Genomic DNA, 22,177 nt, shown 5'->3' with positions numbered 1-22,177 from the left:
GGATATAATACAGCATAAAAAAGTATACTGGAAGCTATTTGCAGCTAGTCAGACTAAGATTATCTTAGATTTCTTTTCAGATTTGAATATTACCTCTTGTAATGGTTTATTTTATCTCACTGTAAATCAGAAAGCAGTATTCTGGAATGATTTGGTATTTATTAACAACAAATAATGGAAGCCACCAAATATGCAGTCTTAGCAATATACAGAATGCCAGGAAACCCAAATGAATGTCACCTAGCCAGTCCAACATGAAGAGGAAAGTGGGGGTTTTGTGACAATTATCCCCTAGAGTAGCTTCTACTACTGGTCTCCATTTTAGGTCAGCCTCAGGCTACACTGCACTTCTATTTTCAAATAAGGCATCTTCCTCTATAGATATGACTGAAGATGTCACCGTTCCTTACATGAATTTTAGACAGGATAACTTTTTAAAACTTGGATGCCTAAGCTCAAATTCCAAAACTCATCTATCACCTAAATATAAAGCAGACAAAACACTGAGATGGCACAGATTCTACTGACGCCAATGACTGCAGATGCTGAACACTTGATAATCAACCAATTTTTCATCAAATATGTATATATATGAGTTTGAGTCTGGGTTTAGCACAGTTGGGGTGGTGTAGGCAATCATAACAAAAATATCCAACTTGTACTGCATGGGAAAGATTGTGCAAAAATATATCATCTGTTTGAAACATACCACTGATGTTTTTCCTTTACTACTTCATAACTTATAAAAGAAATCCTAAAAAGAAATCAATGCAAATTTCTTCCTGTATTACCTGTTCCTTACATTTTGAAGTTTATGTGCCCGAAATCTAAATATACTATAACTTATTGTGTGTGCCGCTTTCCACAAAGGCAATCTAAATAATCAAATCTTGCTATATCTACATCACCAAAAAGAGCCAAACAACAGCAGCAGTTTAAAAGACGTACAATTTTATCCACCTTTCTTTACAAGCTGGACAGCAGTCAGCACCATAGCTATGAAACCTGTCTCGCATACCTTGGTATGCAGAGCATGGACCCAGACCTCAATTTTTACCTCAAAATAATCTCTAAAATTGTTCAGAATGTTTAGAGAATTTTGGAATTTTATTTTATAAGTAAAAAAAAAAAGCAATACAAAAGTGATGTTAATTGACCATGATGTATCTATGTACGTTTCGCATTGGTTGGACGGAGGAACAGGTATAATTTTGGATAATTCACCAGGTACATTCTAAATCTGCATTTTGAGTTTACCTGAAATTCTGTTTACATTTGCAGCTGCAATGTTGTCTATTTCTATTTAATAAAACTAGACTGGTTTCTCCTAGTATTTAGGCTTTACCACAGCACTGAGTTCCACCAAGCAGAGCTGCAAGCCTGAGAAGCTGGGTCATGAAATCATTACAGAAAGTTCACGCAGCTGCCTTTTTCCTGAGATATTATGGAGACTCATGTGCTGACTTGCAGCTGTAACGGAGAGGACTAGCAGAAGTCGTGAACAGCACTTACTGGAACAGTGCCGGAATTCACAGCGGATGTGTGCTCCTCTGAACTTATCCACAGGAATAGGAAGTTTCAGCAGCTCAGCCCATCTGGGACCATTGTTATGATAAAGCACAAAGGAATGGTATTCGCTGGCTGGTGGCTCTCCAGAGCCAAATGAGATAAAATCCTAATGAAGAAAAAGTATTGATTAGAGATTAAAGGCAGCTTAGTTCACTGTTAAGATGTCATCAAGAACTGTTCTTTCAAGGAAGACTACTTAATATTTATATTGATATCACAAATGCCACATGTGCTATAATGTTCAATATCTTTAAATGCACAAAAATAGTAGCACTTTGTTAATATTTGCTGATTAGAAAAAATGGCAAGAATCTTCCACACAATGAGAATCAAAGTTTTATATAGGGGGAACCGGGTGATCAGGAAGGCTTAAGCAGCAAATGTGACATGGAGTCCCATGACTCCAGTGTTATGCCCAAGCAACAAACAAGAATGTAACTGAGACAAGAACGGCACAGGCTCAAGATCTTTAGTCTTCTGAAATAAGCCTGTAACCCTGCTGTTATCAGTGATATGTCCCAGCATGAAAAAAGAAATCTGGATTCCCCAATTAGGAAGAAGCAAGGTGTTGGTCACCTTCACAACACCCGTGATGGTCTCTCCATAGCAAAGTAGGCAAATGGATTTTTCTAAGTCCTGACTTGGGGATACCTATTAATTCGCTGTGGGAAAGGTAAGCTGTAGCTTTTCTTCTCCGCAATTATAAGGGATCACCTTTGCGTCTCGATATCCTTTATTTTTTTACATGTGTATATATATAAAAAAGAGATATATACACACACACCTATGTATATATACTTATATATACAAAAACATACACCCATTGCATGCCATCCATTTACATGCACAATCTCACTTCACATATACGCACACAATTTGCACCAGACTATTTGTGTCAGCCTTTCTTCATTTTGTTACCCCACAGCCCTCAACGTCACGCAGGACATGTGAAAAAAGTACTTTCAAAGGAAAAAACAAAAAGGAAAAAAGGAAAAAAAAATATGCTAAATATGTATGGAAAAGGTTGAAGGTGAACAGAAATCTTTTAGAACAGAAAAAAATCTAACGAAGTCATCTATTAATAATTAAAATATAAAACAGTGCCAGTTTGTAAGCTATCACCAGCAGTATGCAATCAAATATGAAGAAAAGAAGGAACATTTATTCTTTTTTTGATATACGGTGGTGATTTTTGCATCAAGGACCTCTGATTTATTAAAATCAAACAAAAAATTGAAAATGATCGAAACACATTCTGTGTAACATGAAGAAATGCATACCTACTAAAAAGAATTATTATGAAATAAAAAATTCTCCAAAACTTGATCTTGCTTCAACTTTTCCAGCATTTTAATGGAATCATTAGTTATTTGGTTGGCAATTACAGGTGTTTATCTGAATCACGTAATGGATCACAGAAACAAAACAAACATGCATTTTATAAAGGTTTTAAGCAAAGTGGAAATACTTTGAATGTCTAAAGACAAACATGACCTTTCCAAAGCAATTTTGTACTCTTTAAACAATCCCACAAAAGATGATTTACATCTGAAAAAGTGTATCAAAATTAATTACAGCAAGGAAAAACACACAACAAAGATACCTTTAAAATTTGACCACTGCTGTCCACGACATGCATTGTCACTTCCACATTTCTGGCCACACTTTTCCCTCCTTTCTCAAATTCTCCTCTTTCTACAGTGATATATAAATCATTCCTCATTTCACCTATGAAAAAACCAAACCAAACCAAACACAAAGTGTGCAAAAGTCAGTTCAGCTTCCTTACTTTTTTTTTTTAGTACTTTAGTAGACTTTCATCTTCTCTTCCAAACAAGGGATAGTATCACACCCACAATTTATCAGTATTTTCAGATTTTAAATAATAACAATTTTTTTCGTAAACCAAGAAAACCAACAAAGCCTCATCCCTCTAAAAGCCCAACAGATTATTTGCCATACTAAACCAATTCTAGGGGCTTTTACTAATCTGTTAGCTCTTTTTGGTCTTTACAGTGGCATCTCCAGCTATACCAAAGCTGTGTCTAGCTTCACCTTATTTAATTCCTCTTTTAATCTAAGGCAATATTAATGTGTTTTTTTTCATTTGTAATCTTTACATTTCTCTGTTTAATGTCTCCTTGAAGAACTGATTACAAGTTTTTTATATTTAATCTCAAAAGAAAATGTACTACTTTGAAGAGGCAAAAACCAAGAGGTTGGTGTTCTTTCCATTAGAAGGGCAGGCTTCCCAGATTGCTAGCATTCAAATCTGTCTTTCTGATCTAAAAGATCTCAACATATTTTACACTGACAGGGTGTTCCAAAGTTTTCTAGCAAAAAGTTAGCTTGGTTAGCTTATTTTTTGCTTGTTGGAAAGGCTTCTGAAAAATTAAAAGCTTGATCAACACATTCAAACTACAAATCCAATACAGGCACTACCTAAGCATTACATAGTATGTACAAGTTATTGAATACTGGTAGCACGTTTAAATTGAAATTCTTTGCACGTTCATACATCAACATGCTAAGTACTCTGTCAGACCGTAACCAGATCTTCTGGATGAGATCAATGGTAATTTTATTTTAGTTTCAATTGACACAAACCACAAAGTTTATAGTTGATGAAAGGAAGAAAGATTGTTTGGCAGTTGCGGGGGAGGAGGGGGGGAGAAGCAGTACTGGTGGTGACTGGAGTGGAGTGGTAGGGAAGCCCCTGTTCTGTTTGAGAATGCTAAATCTATTTCTAAAAAGTGTAAACTAATCTAGCTCTGGAAAAACATTACTAGAACTACTTGGAAGCAATTGGACTTTCCTTGTGAAACACTAGAAAAATAAAGGATGAACAGCATCATAATTAGGAGCATCTTCTAAAATTCTAATTTCTAGATTTGGTAGAAAAAGAAATTGAGACTATACCTTTTCGTCTAGTGAAATGAAAGTTTAGCATAATGGGAATATCCTCTTTTAATAAAGCAGATTTTCACTGAGCACTGGTGAAAAGAAATCAAGTATGACAGTTTTGTGTATTTACAGGTGTACCATACCACTTAAAAGTCAAACATGAGATGGATACTTGTACTGTGGGTAAAATTAATTAAAAGATATGTAGCTGATAAATAATTAGTGCATTTTCAATTTCCAGCTTAATTTTGATGTGCAGAATTTGACCTGCTTGAACTTTCCAGGATACTCTCATGTTTCACATTTATTGCATTTATTTTACCACGTGCAACTCTCCAGTGATTTTTAAGTGTCAGAAACAATGATCTTGCTACAGCCTTCTAATATTTTTGTAATGTTATTCCATCACTGTATGCAAAATAATTAAAAAACTCCTCCAAAGCACAATCTAAACCATTGCCAAATGAAAAAAAAAAATGGTAAAAGAGGAAACAGCTATATTACCAAGTCCTCAAGAACCATGCCCATAAAAAAGGGGAAAATCTGCTATTGTATTACCTTATTATCAATTATCTTCTGAAGCAACTATGGACAGAGGCTAGAGTACAGCTAGACAGAATGAACAGAAACAAATACCAGGACCAGATGGTATTCACTTAAGAGTTTTGTGTGAAGTCAAGGATGAAAGAGCTGAATTACTAATAAGTGTGTGCAATCATTGAATCAATCTCTGGTTCCTGGTGGGAACGAGGTTCAAAATAAGCAAAAGGTGGTGGTTATTCATGTAATGGACAGCAAGACTTGTAAAAAAAAAACCCACAAAAGCAACCCCAAAACAAAAACCAAACACAAACCAAAATCTTTCTGAAGGATGTTGTGAATGTGAGAAATGTACAAGGGTTGAAGGGAAGAATGGAGAAGTCATGAAAGGAAGATGCACTAAAGGATATGAAACGGATGATCACAAGAGCTCAGAAAATCCCCTGAGCTGAAAATAGCTGGAGGCTGGGAGAGCACCAGGGGGTAATTACCATTCATGCCTATCTGCATGCTCAGTTCTCTCTTCCTTAGGTGTCTGTTTACCACACTGGGCTAAACGGGCCCTTGATCTGAATCAGTAAAACTGTTCGTATGTTTATTCACGTCACAAAATTACTCTTAAAACTACTAGATTCTGATTATTTCCACAGTGCAATAATATTTTATTAGAAAAGTTTTAGAAGCTAGTACAGTATGGTTACCAAAGAGCACGCAATATGTTGAGTCCTTGCTTAGCATACACTTATACTAGGATTGGTTCTAGTTAGTGCTGGCAGTTGGTCACTTTCAAGTCTTACATTCAGAAAAAATGACAACACACAATAACCAAAAAGAGAAGCTTTCTTATATAACTAATTTTAGCACACAACTTGCAGTTGCAGCAGTTTTTCTTTAAAGATTAACTTGAATTCTACACGCATTTGTGCTACATTCAGTCATTATTTTTATTTATCAGCACGGAATTATTTCAATTTTCCAAGGGGTTTCACAGAAACATAACCAAATAACCATTTCCACCACAAATGTAATGACCTAGCCCAGAGGAAACTCAGTGAAAACTGTATTTTTTCCTTTTTAAATAGAGTAAACTGTACAGGATTTAAATGAAAATGACACTGGAACAGGTTGCCCAGAGAAGTTGTGGATGCCCTATCATTGGAAGTATTCAAGGTCAGATTGGATGTGGGTTTGAGCAATCTGATCTAATGAAAGATGTCCCTGGCTATGGGGGACAGAGATGGTGATCTTGATCTTTAAAGATGATATTTAAAGGTACCTTCCAATCAAAATAATTCTATGATTCTACGCAAAAATAAGAAAGCATTTCTAAAAGAAGTAATTAGAGCTTCACAAAAGTTAAGCAGGCTTTCAAAAATGGTGTCTGCATTTTAAGGTTTTTAAAAAAAATCCAAACTCATTGAGTTTTACCTTTTTAATTGCCAGAAGAAATCAAATCACAGGGAAAAAAGACACAGGAGTAGGATGTACTTTCACAAATACTGTTCTGTTCTCCTCTTACAGAACCTTGGCAGAGTTTGTGATCAGTGTCATGAGAGGATAGTTCCGATGAATTTTGTCCAGATCTACATCCATTCAGGAAGCTCTACTCTGTTTTCAATGTCTCAAAGCAAATCAAGACACATGGATCATATTATTGAAAGAAAATGCCAGATCTTCTCCATTATCATGCAAGGCAAATTAAATTCAAGAGGTGACTTAGCCTCTCACGCCATATGAGGAATAATGATGTTTTTTTATCCATTTATATGGAAATGGATAGAAAAGCAGACGGGAGATAACTGAAATAGACTGGAAAATTAATCAAAAAGAATGTAAACTATGGGCTATATATCAAGGGTACAGACTGCATCAGGCAGGTATAACAGCAGCTTCCTTTTCTCAAAGTATGTGGCATATCTGACATTTTATAATCTTCACAAAAATGTAGGTTTTGGTTTAAATTTGGCCTTGTACTCACACATATTTCACTTTTGGTTTAAAAAAGATCACTACTTGCAACCAAAATGTAAGAAAACCAACTATATTGAACTTGCACAGTTCAGATAAGTGTACTGGAACATTAAGAACTTAAAGCCATGCTCCTGACAAATCTTTGGCAAAATATTTGTATGAACATATTACAAGAAAAAGCTCATAAGATCAAAAAGTCAAGGCTTTGTGCTTGATTTTTACAAGCCCATTATCAGAAAACAGCTGATTGTAAAAAAGAAAATGGATTTGGAAAGCAAACTTCCCTCTGGAAAGGAAAATGGAAAGAAAATTATAGTAAAAACTTAAACAAATATATTTGGATCCAAATTTTAAAAATTATTTCACTCTCTCAGTACATTGCTCTGGAGATATCTCAATCACTTTTACTTCCTCAATGTAGAAATGCCATTGCTTCAATCTTCCTTAACAGAAATTCTCTCTCCAAAAACTGAGATTGCTTGTGTAAAACTAAGTTAGGGCATTCTTTTGTGGCCCCTCTTCCAGTAAAAACAATTCCAAGTTCTTCTATGGAGTATTCAAACATCAGCAAATAGTTGAATTTATCTATATTCCTTTAACTGATCTTTTTAATTTATGGCAATTGTAATTACACAATTGATTACACCATTTTTCTATGGGATCTTTGCCTTAACCAGTATACCAGACAGATAATTCTGACAGATTAAATCATCTCATTTTCACTAAGAGGGGCAATTACAGTCATAAGTAGCACTGAAAGGGAAAGTCCTGCCGAATATCTGAGTTCTGAAGTAGACTTTGGTGAGTACAAATGGTATCTCAGCTAAAGTATCCGCATGACTCAAATAAATCTCTCCTAGGTGTATGTGTATTGAGATTTTTACACAGTCTTATACTTGACCAAATGCGAGGAATTTACACAGAAACTCAAGAGAGGCACATCTTATATAGTACAGTACATCGGTTTTTAATTACTGGTTGAAAACATGCCTATAGGATTGAATCTCAGTGAGATATGATAAGACTTTAAACATGATGAAAAAAGCAACAGACTTATTCCAGCTTATATCCATGTTGAGAAATACAAAGTCCTCTTCTCCAGGTCTGTTTCAGTGAAAACATCCAATGGTTATTTTCAGCATGAAGTTTGGTACAGGAATAAGCAACTGAAAACAATATCAAAAATGATGCTCAACTTTAAGGTGACAAACCTACCTCTACCTATAATGAAGTTGTGTGGTATGAAAGATCTAGATCATTTGAAAGCATTTCTTTCAAAAGAAAGGGTAGCTCATTTTTACCTGTTCTTATGGAACATCTCCATCCCCCAAATCCTGTTGTGACAGTTTCTTTAAGTTTTCTGAATTCACCAGGGCTTCTGGACTGTGCAATCAACATGTGGATGTCAACATCCAGTTAGTAACACTGTTAACCATTATAGGGTCAAACCCCCATTGTAAGTCAGCTTTGTCTAGGACTGACATAACAGTTTCCTGGGTAAGACAAGACTGCAGAATGGTGAATCACACCCACTAAGGTCATTAAACATGTTTTGTGAAGCTAAACCACCTAGGTCTCCTTAGATGTTAAGGGCATTTCTAGACGTGGGTTATGGGCTGAGTCAACAGAAGCTGGAGAAAAGCAAATTAAAGAAGCCACGTGTTGCATTTCTGTGTTGACTGAATCATTTCACTGCTTAAAAAGCTGCTTATCTTGCACAGCTACTTTCTAGCCACTATCCCAATAAAAAAATGAGGTTAACCAACCATAGGTAAGGCAGAAGGTTGTTGTACATTGGATGTGAGATGACAAGCAACAAAGCAGAAAGAAGGTTGGTGTTGGTCCCCCTGAGAGCAGGAAGTAATAAACTGTAATAAACTGGAAAAATGGCAGAACTGTGAGGATCAAAGGGTGTATCTAGGGAAGCTGTTTGTTCTTACTTTAGACAATAATGCAATGCATTGAAAATGTATCAATATATTCTGTCCTAATTACAGAAGTGATCCATTAACCCCAACACTTTGGCACTACTCAGCACCCTATTATTTCACCTATTTCGCTAATCAAAACCAGATTTTTAAATATTAAAAGCTACAGACTGAAGCAGTCCTACAAGAGCTTCTACTATGAAGTGAGGGCTACAGCTATATGGAAACTGAAGTTCTGCAGAATTTAACAAAAAAACATAAAGCTGCAGTGATGTGGATGATTATACAGCCTTAACTTTCCCGTACAGCACAAGTGTTAAGTGCATATTCTGCAGGGACATTTACTCTAGTAAGTGAACTTAATTGTATGTGAAAGGTGGTGAACTGAAATGTCTGGGTTGCTAAATCAAAATGTGTACAGCACAGCATTGGCAGTACCTGCCTCTTCATATACTCCTGCCAATACATTTCAGCTTTGACCTGGCAAAAATATCTTGAAAGCACTATTTATAGGCTGAGAGAGGAAAAACTCCAAATCCTTCTTGCCCCAGATGTAGGTGCTAACCAGGCACGTTACAGCTCAAGGTTTCTGACCTAAGAAGAAACAGAAGCAGCTTCATGACTTCAATCCAACTAGCAATGAGTGTCCAAGGGCTGAATGGGAGCAGAGGACAGAGACCTGATCAGCATCAATTACATGAAAGAGGCAATTACAAGGAGCAGGAGGAAAGGCCAATTAAAGTCGCAAAAAAACCCACAAGACAGACTGCTGGAGGACACACTTAGCTAATGGAGGTCAGCTTCCTAAACCTGCCAACTATAAACCACAAATTTTAAATAACTAGTAAAGAGTAAAGAGCCAGGAGTAATTTTCAGGTTGGAGATTACATGCATGCTCAGGGGTCCTATTATCCCCACCATGAAGTTTCATTATGGGATGGCTCTGCAGGCTCCCTTTCCTTCATAGATGGGAGGCTGCATCATCACTATTCAGGACCTGCGTACAGCACTGGTCTGCTGCTGCTCATGGGGTGTACCCCTAGCTATGGGACCTATGTGCAAGCTGCCCCCAGCTCACAGAGGCTTGAATGCTTCCACTGAACCTCAGATGATAGGAACAACACAGGTAATCACTAGTAAGAAGAAGGTCAGATGAGGACAAGCATCAGGAGAACATTTGTATGAATGTATTGCTTGTTCTTTTATTTTTCTAGAAACATTTGTGCCTAACCTAAGTGTTAAAGTAATGATCCTTCATCGCAAAACTGTTTTTAAATTTACACTGAGGAAGCTGTGAGTTACAATTGCAACACAGATATTATAACAACAAGACTTTTCTCATATTCCAACCACATTTAGAACTGTAGAATTTCTTGTAGCATATTAATATGGAACAAGGTTTTCAAGCTGAAGATAGCTGCCAAAGATCAAAGGTAGCTGTCTTTGTTAGAAAGAAAAGAGGGTTTAGTTTGCCAGCTATCCTTGAAAAGCTTTCTAGTGAAATAAATGCCAATTTGATTATTTAGTACTGTAACAAAACACAGTGTGATTGTATTTGAACAAGATAGCATTGCTGATAGTTATAGCTTTCAATGTGCAAATCTAAACTGTCCTGACAGCAGCCACTAATTTAAAAATAATTACACAGAACTCACTAGGAGCTTTTGTTAGGAACTGCTTTTTTGAAAGCTTTGCTCAGAATTATAGGTCCATTAGAATCATGAATTGAAAAGGAGCAGAAAACATTATTTTGTTTAGAGAAAGTTCCTGTTCATTTACATCCCTGTAAAATGCAAGCTAGTGAGTTGCTTTGTTTTATACCCTAAACATGACTTGAATAGCTCTTAAAACAATTTCAGTTGTAGGGACTGAAAATCTCTGGATGCGGCACAGACAAAATGGTATTATCCAGGATGTAAATCTTGTGGATGCAAAATGTTTTAGAGAAAAGCTCCTTAGAATACTTTGTAGAATGGGACAAGAGCTGTGTAGCTACTGTCAGTGGGAGGATCTCAGAAAAACACGTAGAAGGTGATTTTCACTTGTGGAGAGGGCTAGAGACCCTTAGTCCCTGAACTTTCTTAGTCCAGAAAACTTTTACCTGTTGATTTTGTATAGCTACAATATAAAGAAAATATTTCCAACAGAATTTTGAAAGACCATTTATTTTTACAGAGCTAAAGCATTCACTTATTAGTTTGCTACTGCTCCTTACCTGGTTTATTGAAGAAAGACTTCCAAGCCATAACTATCCTTGTATACTCTTCCCATGCATCACTGCTACTTATTCTATGCTCAAAAGAAAGCCAGCTTACTCTTCCAAATACTATAAACGGCAGAAGATCCTTTTCCCTGTTCTCCACTTTCAGAGACTTTAAATCAAGGGAAGTCCAATTAAATTCTGGCCTTTCTTCCCTTTCCATAGTTCTCTTCTATTTTTCTTTCAGTTCCTAATGAACCAAGAAAATAAGACGGAGGCATGGGAAGGAGAAGGAAAACAATATAGAAGTTCCTTGCACTTGTCTAACCAAGTATGTAGACATGTATTAGTATCTTTGTTTTCTCCAGCAACTTGTAGAAACGATAATTCCTTTTAATCAAAGCTTTAAAAAAGTATTAAAATACGATTTGCAAAGCAGAGGATATTCCCCATAGAGTACTACAGTTTCATGAAAGGTCAAAATTCAGGGTGTCTTTACTCCACAGTATTGCTTAAACATATTTTGTGTAACTAATATATCCAGGCAATATTACTTTCAGTGATTAAAAATACGTATTTGTGGCTTCTTGGAAATCAGAACAGCAAACAATGGCAGGTGTTAAATTTAGGCTGTTTGTACTCCATACAGGATGAAGAAGATTGGAAAAATTCATACCACTGCTCATGGGAGAAAAATGCTTAAGTGTGTCAGACATACATTTCTTTTCCTAGAATCAACAGCTCTTTACTAAGTCCAAGCTCACTGACAGATACAGACACTTACCATGATGAGGAGAACAGATTCCATAGCTTGCTTTACATTTTTGCTCTCCAGACTCTTATTCTAAGCTTTGAAAGAGGGAATATGTTTCTAGTCAAAATCACTTCACTGCAAAATGCATGTTATCACATGGATAACATTTTGTGAGATCATCAAAGACAGAGATTCTAGTTCTAGTTTCATTTTAAAACCTTCTGAAAATGGAAGAGTAAGAAAGATTGGAGAGCGTGTACTTGCACATGAAAAGAATACAAGACTTTTTAATAATCCAGATGAAGGACTAATGAGTATATTCAGTAGTTTTTAAAGACAGGATTCTGATGAGATTTAACTGGACAGCTAAAGGACATTTAGTGAAGTTAAAAGTTGACAAATGCAAAGCAAGGCAGATGTGATGGTAAAAATATCTAACTTTTTTTTCCTAAATTAAGCATATGAAAGCTTAATGTAGGAAACTTAAAGGCACTGCAACATCCTGGGCAGCTCATTCTGCTGAATGAGCAGAAATTGCAAAAAAATAGACAAAACACTGAGAAACAAAATGAGTCTTTTATTGTTTGACAAATATAAGTCTGAAAGTATTAAAATTTCATTACAGAAATTAATACGGCAGCTCCATGTAGAGTCTTTAGCTATGCTACTTGTGAAATGATATCACAGGATTAGAAGAGGACCAAAAAATTCAGAGTGAAGAATTACAAGCCAAGAACTTTGCAGTCAGGACTGACTAGCTTAGCTATAGATACCAGACTTATAGACCATCTAAGTTTATGTACAAAGGAAAACAATGGTCAATGTAATACCATTGTACTGACTTGTCAATTCTTTAACCTCTTCTAATATCATAAGAGTTTAATAATTTGGATGGACCGGAAGAAACAAAGTCTGATCTTAACTCAGAGCATGTGGTGGTCAGATCTCAGCAGTGGTAATGCCACCAGTTCAGATCATAAGATGAAATAGGGTGTCTATGGCTAATCGATATCCATTTATGAAAATCTGTTGAGATGTCAGCCAACAGGCCAATTGTTTATACATTGCACTATATTTTATGGACTAAGACATTTGGAGGTGAACTGCTGTCCTGTATAAGATACAGAGCCTTTCAAAATCATATCTATAGCTGTTTTAAATAAGAATTATCTTTGATATTATAGACAAAGCTGCATAGACTAAGCTTGTAGGTAAAGTTCCAGGAAGTAAGGGTTAGATCTAACTGAATTGCTTAGTGAAAAGACATGAGATTATTTTACTTCATGCGCTAATCTCACGCTGAATGGATTTTGGCTTTGAATGTACCGAGTAGTCAAGACAACTACCAGTAATAGACTTAGCACGATTAAGAACAGTATACCTTAAATAAAGTAAAGCAGACACAGTTCTGGTCTGATAAGCACAAGAAAGGAAGATGTGCAACTATATAGATGCTTACCACATGATAGTTTAGAGTCTGTTTACAACTGGCAGTCCTAGCAGGGAGCTATGGCTCCTCCAGTAAGTCCTCATTTAGACAAACAGCTGTGCTAGGGTTTATTCCAAGTCTAAAAACCCCAGACAACACAGACTAATGATCAGGCTTTTTTATGGAATTAGATATCTTCCACAAAGATGCAAAAGAATATGTACATGCATATGTGCTAAAACACATGAGCATATGCAGCACTGAAGTTACGTACTGATACAGATGCTATAAGTCAAATTTGGAAATGGATTCTATAAAAGTGTACTACATGAAACAGCAAAAAAGCTGGTAAAAGTATGCATAGAAAAATACAAAAGGGCTTTCATATTCCATCACCTATTATGTAAGTTAATCTAACTTAAAGTACTGCTCAAAAAGTATAGTATGTTCGTAAATATTAAATGCTAAATTTTATATACTAAGTAATGATGTGGTTGTCTGTCCTTTCAGGAAATGGTGAACACAGAAATTCAGGGTGTAAGCACAGTTGTCCTTCAATGCTGTACGAAGCTTTCTGAGAATACTCGCTTGTACATCTGCAGACTGCCACACTAGGATGCTGGAAAGGAGTTTACTAGTGGTTGCATAAAATCTGCCCTTAAATCCCGGTTAAACCTAGAAGATGCATGTTGATTAGACTCACAAAATAACACTTTCACTGCCTTTTCTTCTTCTGTCAGCTAGAATAAAGTGAGTTACTTATTTCACAGCCTTTTTGAATCATATATGCTTTTTTCTAGCCATCTACTTCATTTCCTAAAACACTTAGAGTTCTTCATTAAAAATCTCCACGGGTTCTGGAAGGAGCATTCTGTGGCTTCACCCTGTCAGGCCCCAGTGACATAAAAAGCATTGCTCTATAAAAACATGTATTATTATTGTCAACAAAATTCTGGTTTGGCATGTATGCTGATCCTAGTTACTTTTAACGGCAAAACCTCCAAAGAGAAAAGAATTGATATGATGAAAAATGAAGGTCAGACAGAGTTTAAATACACCAGAATAGGAGAGAGACTTAAAATATGGCATTAATAAAGGAGATACTGTAGTTTAACAGCATGACATATTTCTTATTGAATAATTCAAGAGAGTCTCGTTCAGAACCCTAACCTAAGTGCTAATTAGCCACAGCAACATACTTACTTTCAACAAAAATATAAAATAAGATCTAATTTATGACCATTTCCAGTGGCAAAAGATGAAGTTCTCTAATTTATCTCTGAAAAAAGACACTAGAAGAGAAACAAAATGAAAGGGGAGCTTTAAAATAAAAAAGCATTTCAAAGGCTAGGTTCCTGCGGGCATTTCAGTGCCTAGGGCATACTGCTCTGGTTAGCCCTTGGAATTTGTCATTGCAAGAGTGAGATGATTATTTCTCTTTAGGAGAAATCTCTTCTATGCCAGTAAACATAGAAGTTGTACATTTTCTAAACTGAGGTGTGCATACATTTGGACTGAGAAAGCAGCACACCAGAACCCATATATTATCAGGGCAAACAGAGCCTGTGCAATTCTTTGAAACTGAGTTCAGAAACTTCTCCAGCAGCTGATTACACAGTATTCTGTCTGCTATAACATGTTTTTCACAGTTTAGTACATCACATTATTTCACAACTGGAAATATGACAGCTATTTACAGAACTCTGAAAATTCGATAACACAGAGCAGAAGGTCACTAAATCACAGATAAATGGAGAAAGGTTTCTTAATATAAGTTACAGTGTGCTCGGTAAAACTGCTTCCACTGTTATCAGCCGTATTATCTGCAATACATTTGATTCAAATTACAAATCCAACAGTAATACAACAAAAAAACCCTAGCTGATAAGCCATAAGATTTCAATTGAATGCTTCCATTAAACATACATATACAATCTACCTTTAAATTAAACGGCACCTGACTCATGCATTTTATTGTTCTAAATATTGCAGTCACACCAGCAGAGTATTTTCATAATAATGCTAAAACTGTTTTATTAACTTGTATTCTGTGCATGTTTTAAGTGATTAGTAGTACTGATCAAGGATGCAGAAGGACAGATGTTTAATTGGCAGTAAGAATACAAGAGTGAATTCTCAGTTGTCAAATTTCAGGCAGAAGTTCAAGAGAAATACATGCCCATAGCTAAAGCTGAGTCTCATTACTGAGTTTTAAATGACTATTTAAGACCTCCTTGATCAGTGAAGTATTGAAGTTTATTTCTCAGAACCAAGAAATTGCCTCAGAACCTTAGTTTACTTCTGATTTAGGTGCACAGGAATGCAAAGATAGATCTGTATAAGAAGAAGGTAGTCTCTATTAAAAATCTGCAGGTCATGAGGAATCGATTTACATTTGAGAGAGTCAAGGTATTGTGTGTGGACTCAGCTGAAACTAAGATGTGAGCTCCTCCCTGCAACATTTCTCAGCAACAACACAACACCATAATCATGCCAAACTAGCCTGCTTGCAAGTATGCTTTTCCTTTAAAGAGACATTACACCCTTGTAATTTCCAGCAACCCATTAAACTTTTTCAAAATTTCATTTCAGGGATGGAACTACAGATACTACTGCGATCTTCTTCCTGTATTTGCTTCTTCGCATTCATATTGACACAATCTACCTTCCTTAGCATCTGTTTAAGTATTTGCATATTTTGTCATACCATATAATCAAAATAAAGTCTCTACATCTCTATTATTATCCATTTCCACTGTCTTCAGTTCCGGTATTTAAGATACAAACCTGGTGAAACCAGAAGCTGTACAGTGTCAGTGAAATTCTGTGAATCCTTATTTAGAAAGCTACCAGCTCCTAAGAACATAATGTTCTGCTGGCTATCTCTTTCTCTGCATAGAGCTCAGCAGTCTTGCATTCAGTCATCTTCACTTCTATAAAGTGGGGTTCCATCTCTCAAAAAAGGCTGCTATGGCCCTTTTGACATTGACATAGTAACTATACAATGTATAATGCAATGAGGCCACTGGGACACAGTTTTCTCCTAACTATCTGAAAGAAACTAACATAAAAGTCTCTGGAAAAGTTTAAGATGTTTTAGAATACAGTACTTATTTGGAAAGCAGCTGAAAACTAATTTCTCATTAGTTCTTTCTTCTGCTGCTTATTGAGAGTTTTTTCTTTTTAACTTACCAGGCATTATAATATTGGAAAAACCTAGTTTCCTTGTTATGGATACTCCATGGGTAAACATGGATGTATACTCTCTCCTAATTTGTTCTATGTCTCCATGAAGCAACTGAAGAGAAACTGCCAGACCTGAAAACGAAGAGAAAAACAAGGAAAAATAAGACATTCAAACAGATTATGGTCATCACTACTTCTTAAACATTATATAGACTTGCAAGTATATATGCATTCCTGAGAACTCAGAAAATTCAGAGGAAGTTCAATAATACCAAGTCAACCCACCTCAAATTTTTTTATGTATTTGGGAAGGGTACCAACATCAGAAATCAATAAAGACTTGAAAACAACTACCCATGAAAAAGCATTAGCAAATTATTACTGATGTGTAACTGAACTACGATGACACATTAGATCAAAATTATCTCAATAGGGATGGACTGAGGCCTTAACTGGAAAAAGAATTAGAAAAATGTCAATTTAGAGAAATGTCAATCAGTAATATTTGCTACCATTTTAATTTTTCACTTCCTTCAACACAATGCTGTCTTCACTGAAAAGGTGCAAACACAATGGTCCCTATCTATAGGAGAAACGTGGAAGTCTCATTACAATGCATCACTTAACCTAATACAAAGTTATACAACTTATTAATCCAAAATCTGAAGAAACAAACTCTAATAAGCCAATATATCATAATCAGTATTTTTTACTTAGGCACAGTAATTTCATAATGACTGAAATTACAACTTTTTTCCAATATTCATCAGATTTAATCAATCATGCTCTTTCCTATATTTGCTAGAAGACATGCAAAATGCAAGGGTGGCCATATAATCATTTTCCAATATTTATTCCTCTAGAACTAAGGAAGAATAACTTCATCTACTATATCTGCATTACACAAATAAATTGCAAACAGTATACTTCATTGCAGTTGAGATTAACAAGAACAACAGGCATGCCTTTTCATTATTTCAAACATTATCACTGAGGCAACTGTCAGGATGATACAGCTTGTAAAGATTAATCTTCCCTGACCTTCAACATTACTACAGCATATCACGTGTCAACATACAGATCAAGGAGACGATAAGAGCAAACTCTTCATATACACTGAACAACTGGAGATAAACAGACAACTCACAAGAGTTATAATTAACTTTAGATTAAACTTAAGTAAATGACATGTACACACAGACTGCACAACAAGGTCATCAGTCCTTTGGGCTTTGGAAGAAATTTCCCCTACAACCATGTTACTATTTAACTGAATAAGTTCACTTTTGATGGTTTGATGGTTCTTAAATCAGAGCTTGAAAAATCTGTACTAAGTACTGCCAGTCCAGGCTACTGCACTAAAAAGATCAGAGATCTAATTAGCATGACAACTTTTATCTTTTTCCTCTTACCTACAGTTACATTTTATTATTTTGGCAACTCCAGAGAATGTGATACTCTGACCAGACTTCCATTGTCTTATGAAAAACAGCTCACCTGCACATGTCCAACTGAGTACATAAACAAATCTTACAAGGAAAAACATTCAGTGAAGTCTATTCTATTCTAAGGACTGCATTTAATGCCACAGACGTTAATTATTTTGGTAATGGGAATTCATTCTGTGGTTATCCAGTTAACAACTTTTAGGAAGTAGTGACAATTATTATTGGTGTAGTCGAGAAAACAAACCACACTGTGGCCAGCTGATGGTACAGGAGGTTGGTAAGAAGTCATATAGGCAAAATTCACACTCTGTTAGAGCTGGTGGAAAGTTTTTCATTGCTGGATGGGAAGAGCTAGGCTGGGTATAGCTTACTTACAAATATGCATATTTAGCCCACCTTCAATCTTGTTTCTTTTATATTTTAAGCAATTGTTATACATACATATGTATATTCATACCCCCATATGCCCCTATTGCACTGTTTCCTTGGAAACCTAAAAAACATTTGCCTTTGCTCCAGATCACATCAACCACAACAGCGTTAATCAGATATTGTACACCGCCTGGTGCTCAGTAAAGTTACTGTGTTTTCTTAACAAAAAGTTGTAGACCTCAAATCCAGTTAGTACTACAGTTTTCTTTGTGTACAAATTTCACAGATTTCCTTGAAGAATTTTATTTAGCTCAAAAATGAGATAAATGTCAAAAAACCTCACCAATAGCAAAATAGTTTTAACTTGAGAAATAAGCTGCCTGTCAAGGATTTGAAGTACTTGCTCACGTAAGGCGAGAAAGGTATTACAGCTCTGTATTTCACAGCATTCATTGTTAGAAAATGAAGACTCATCTTTTTATACGCAAAAGCATCAAGGAAATCTCTCATTGAACACACTTAAAACATGGTTTAGTCGTTTTACCTATAGTTTAAATACATCTTTGGAATATAAATGGTATGCATCCTCCAACTCTTCAGAATAATGAAGAACATTGCATTAAAGATAGTAGAGTTACTTAAAAATGTTATACGGTGTAAACAGTCCAGTACAATAGGAAAGAGTGAAACTAAACCAGAATGGAAACAGAGCAAAGATGCCCAGGGAAGGAAGTCTGAAGAACCTCTGAAAACCAAGGTTTCAAGTTAACAATCTTGCCACAAAGGATCAAGCTGCCAAATGAAAAGGGAATTGACAAGAAGATATGATAAATGTGTAAAAATGCTAAAGTTAGAAGCATTAAAGACTTTATATGATCAATGAAGAGAAGGCGATCCCCAGTTAAGTGTTCTGATTGGTCTCTCAAAGCTCCGCTAATTTTGCAAGGAAACTAGGTCCCCCTAGTTAGTGAGGTGTGACACCCAAGTTACAGAGTAGGTTGCTTGAATTCCCACTGATTTTTTACATTCAGGATCTTGTGATGGGCAAAAGGAACACACTATATGAAAAGCCAGGAACTTATTTTTAGTCCTAATGAAAGTTATAACAGTCTAATCAAAGAGTTATTATTAGTCCATTTACAATGATACTAACACACGCCAAACAAAATATTGTTAAAATGACATATATACATACAATCTTTCCAGTATCTACCCCTTGCTCACTTCCACTGCCCTTCTGGGGTCTTAAGGTCAATGGTTTCAACCTGGGAAGGTGGTGTATGGTGACTGAGTTATCAGCATCCCAAGTCCTTTGCCATGAGGAGTAGGATGTTGCCTGTTTCTTCCTCCTCTCTCTCTAGGCTCCTCTTGGAGTAATTTTTATGTTTGTTAATGCGCTTTATACCTTGTTATTTCTTCACTGCAAGTCCACATTACATCTTCATTCATCATATAGGATGTGTTTATATGTGCCACATATCTGTTCTTTGTTTTCTTTGTTTCCCCTAAAACTGGTTTTATTCTGCTCTCAAGGTCACGCTATTTGATGATGAGTAATTGGCCACTGGTGAGCTGTTCATAGGTCTGGGGCCTCTAGTATCATCCCATGCCAGTACTTTCAAGCCCTCAGTTAAGGTCACATGTCTTTACTCTTCTATGTTCCATTTCAGTCTAGGGTTATAAATAGCTAACTCTACACAGAGTAACTACATGTTATAACTATCTATTAAATACAAAACATATATACAAAAGTGAGTTACACCACACAATTGTACAAAGCTAAGCAAGAGCTAAAATAAAGTAGATATAATTTATTATTTTGTCATTAGATAAATGCTTTTAGTCAGAACAAATCTCCAGGCAGGTTAAGACAAGTCCAGCCAGCCAAAGCCAGATAGGTAATGAGGACTGTGATGTCCGCTAAACACAAAGCCTGTAGCCAATTACAAGCCACAGCAATCCCATATTTATGGTCTACAAAAATACAATACACTTGCCAAAGAAACTAGACACCCATCATGACTAAGGAACCATGCATCTGAAATAAAAGTCATGGGGTACTTTAAAAAGATTGAATAATTCACATTTTACAAGGGACTGAAGTTTGTATCCTTATTATAAATCAAGCTACCTGACTATCAGAGTTAACGAACATCATTTAAAACATACTGACACGTCACAGAGCAATTCAGATTTTCAGGAGGTTGCACATTCAATTGAAGTGAAGAGGGACTCCCTCAGACACACTGCAAAATAAAGTGGAATGAAGAGGAACCGACTAGTTGAAAGACACCACCTTCCCCACCAAAATGTAACCAGAGTTTTGCATACCTAATGGCCAGAAAGCCACTAAACTCACCTTACAAGTGATTAAAGCTATCTCTATGGAGAAGAAAGGAAAGGGTGGAGAGGAAACATCACTGCTCCTAGAAAGGATGGTTTAATCACCAGACAATAATGATAGGGTCAAGGTAGAGCAGGCTTCCAAAGAATTTGGTCAGCAGCCAGTCTGGGAAAGATGGAGAATATACTCAAGGAAAAGGAATGCAATGAAAAGAATGAAGAGATATTCTTTTTGTATACGGAGACAGAAAGTTAATTCATTAACATTTCTCCGATGGAAACATGAAGACTTTTTCTGTCACTTAAGAAAGGTAATATCCTTTAGTTTTAATTTATTCCACTCTGATCATGTATGTCAACGTCAGTTCTTTCTCATCTCATTTCATGCACTAGTCAATAAAATTATCAGCTTTAGGAAAAAATTAGAGCATTCCTGCTGGAATAGCGGTGTGTGGACAAAGCAAAGTAGAAAACCGCAACATGCTACCATACACTGCACCTGACTGTGGTTGATATGATCATTACACCATCTATGAGACCTAGAATCTATCCAAAATTTCATAACTATAAATTTTCCATTTCTAGAACATTAGGAGCTAAAACGTAACAATGAAAATGATTATCCAGTCTCTGAAGGACTGGTACATTTTCTTTAATTAGGTACATAGTGTAGCTTTGTCCCCTCAGAAAAAATTTAAATTACCTCCCTAGTGGTAATTAAAACCTCTTGTGTTAGCTGTTATTCTTTATTTACTCCAGTTTTGAAAATGTTACTACAAAACTCTGTGTGGTACTGCAAACAGATCTGCTTTTATTTCTTTTGCAAGCACATGAAATTTCTCACAATTAACTTGTACCATAGTTCGCCACAGATTATTTTTATCATTCAGATGAAAGAGAATACGGAAAATTGACAAGTTGCTGAATAAGTATTCCAGATTTTTGTTAGATCTGTCATTTTACCTTAAAACAGCTTTTATACTGCATTATTGATTTCTGCATTTAGTTATGACAAAAGGCGACTGTTCATTTTGCTTACAGACCACTTACTTGCATTTGAGCTTCTCGGGGGAGGGGAAAGCATTTACATTCAGCTTCTATCTGCTGGCGGCAGAGAATCCTAGATCATATTAAGAAGAAAATGCCTAGCAGCTGCTCAGGAAGCTGATAAAAAAAAAAACTCAGACAGAATGCTATTCAGCACTGTTTGTATTTTAAGAAAGGTAATAAAATAAGGCATCTGTCCAAATAAAGCTGCCTAAGGGTGTTAAAAGTATTCTGAAAGCGTACAGGTGTTCCCATTTCTAGTAGTATTTAAAGTGTCTGAATTACCACCGCAAAGATAAAACCAGTAGATTTCCACATTGTTATTGGCAAATAAATGATTTATTGATTTAATGTGATCTGAGGAAAATAATTGTATAAATCTGGTACAATTTGGCCACAGCAAAATCTATGTAGTAAATCCCACAAATTACAGTCTAGGAACAGAGAGAAAAAAAGGAGGGGGGGATTCAATCCTCGCCGGCCTTG

General features: G+C 35.9%; 1 protein-coding gene across 1 annotated transcript in view; it reads right to left on the bottom strand.

Annotated features, from left to right (window-relative positions):
• Positions 1-22,177, bottom strand: part of DOCK4 (dedicator of cytokinesis 4) — a 262,203-nt gene that overhangs the window by 94,363 nt on the left and 145,663 nt on the right. Inside the window, exons 13-15 of the mRNA XM_075147683.1 lie at positions 16,488-16,613; positions 3,173-3,297; positions 1,513-1,675 (exon numbers count right to left, since the gene is read on the bottom strand). Coding sequence (XP_075003784.1) covers positions 1,513-1,675; positions 3,173-3,297; positions 16,488-16,613 — 414 coding nt within the window. The remainder of the gene's footprint in view (positions 1-1,512; positions 1,676-3,172; positions 3,298-16,487; positions 16,614-22,177) is intronic.

The sequence above is a fragment of the Calonectris borealis genome, chromosome 1 (assembly GCF_964195595.1).
Source record: "Calonectris borealis chromosome 1, bCalBor7.hap1.2, whole genome shotgun sequence".
NCBI lineage: Eukaryota > Metazoa > Chordata > Aves > Procellariiformes > Procellariidae > Calonectris > Calonectris borealis.
The sequence above is the reverse complement of the archived record's forward strand: the minus strand, read 5'-3'. Positions and strand labels throughout refer to the sequence as shown.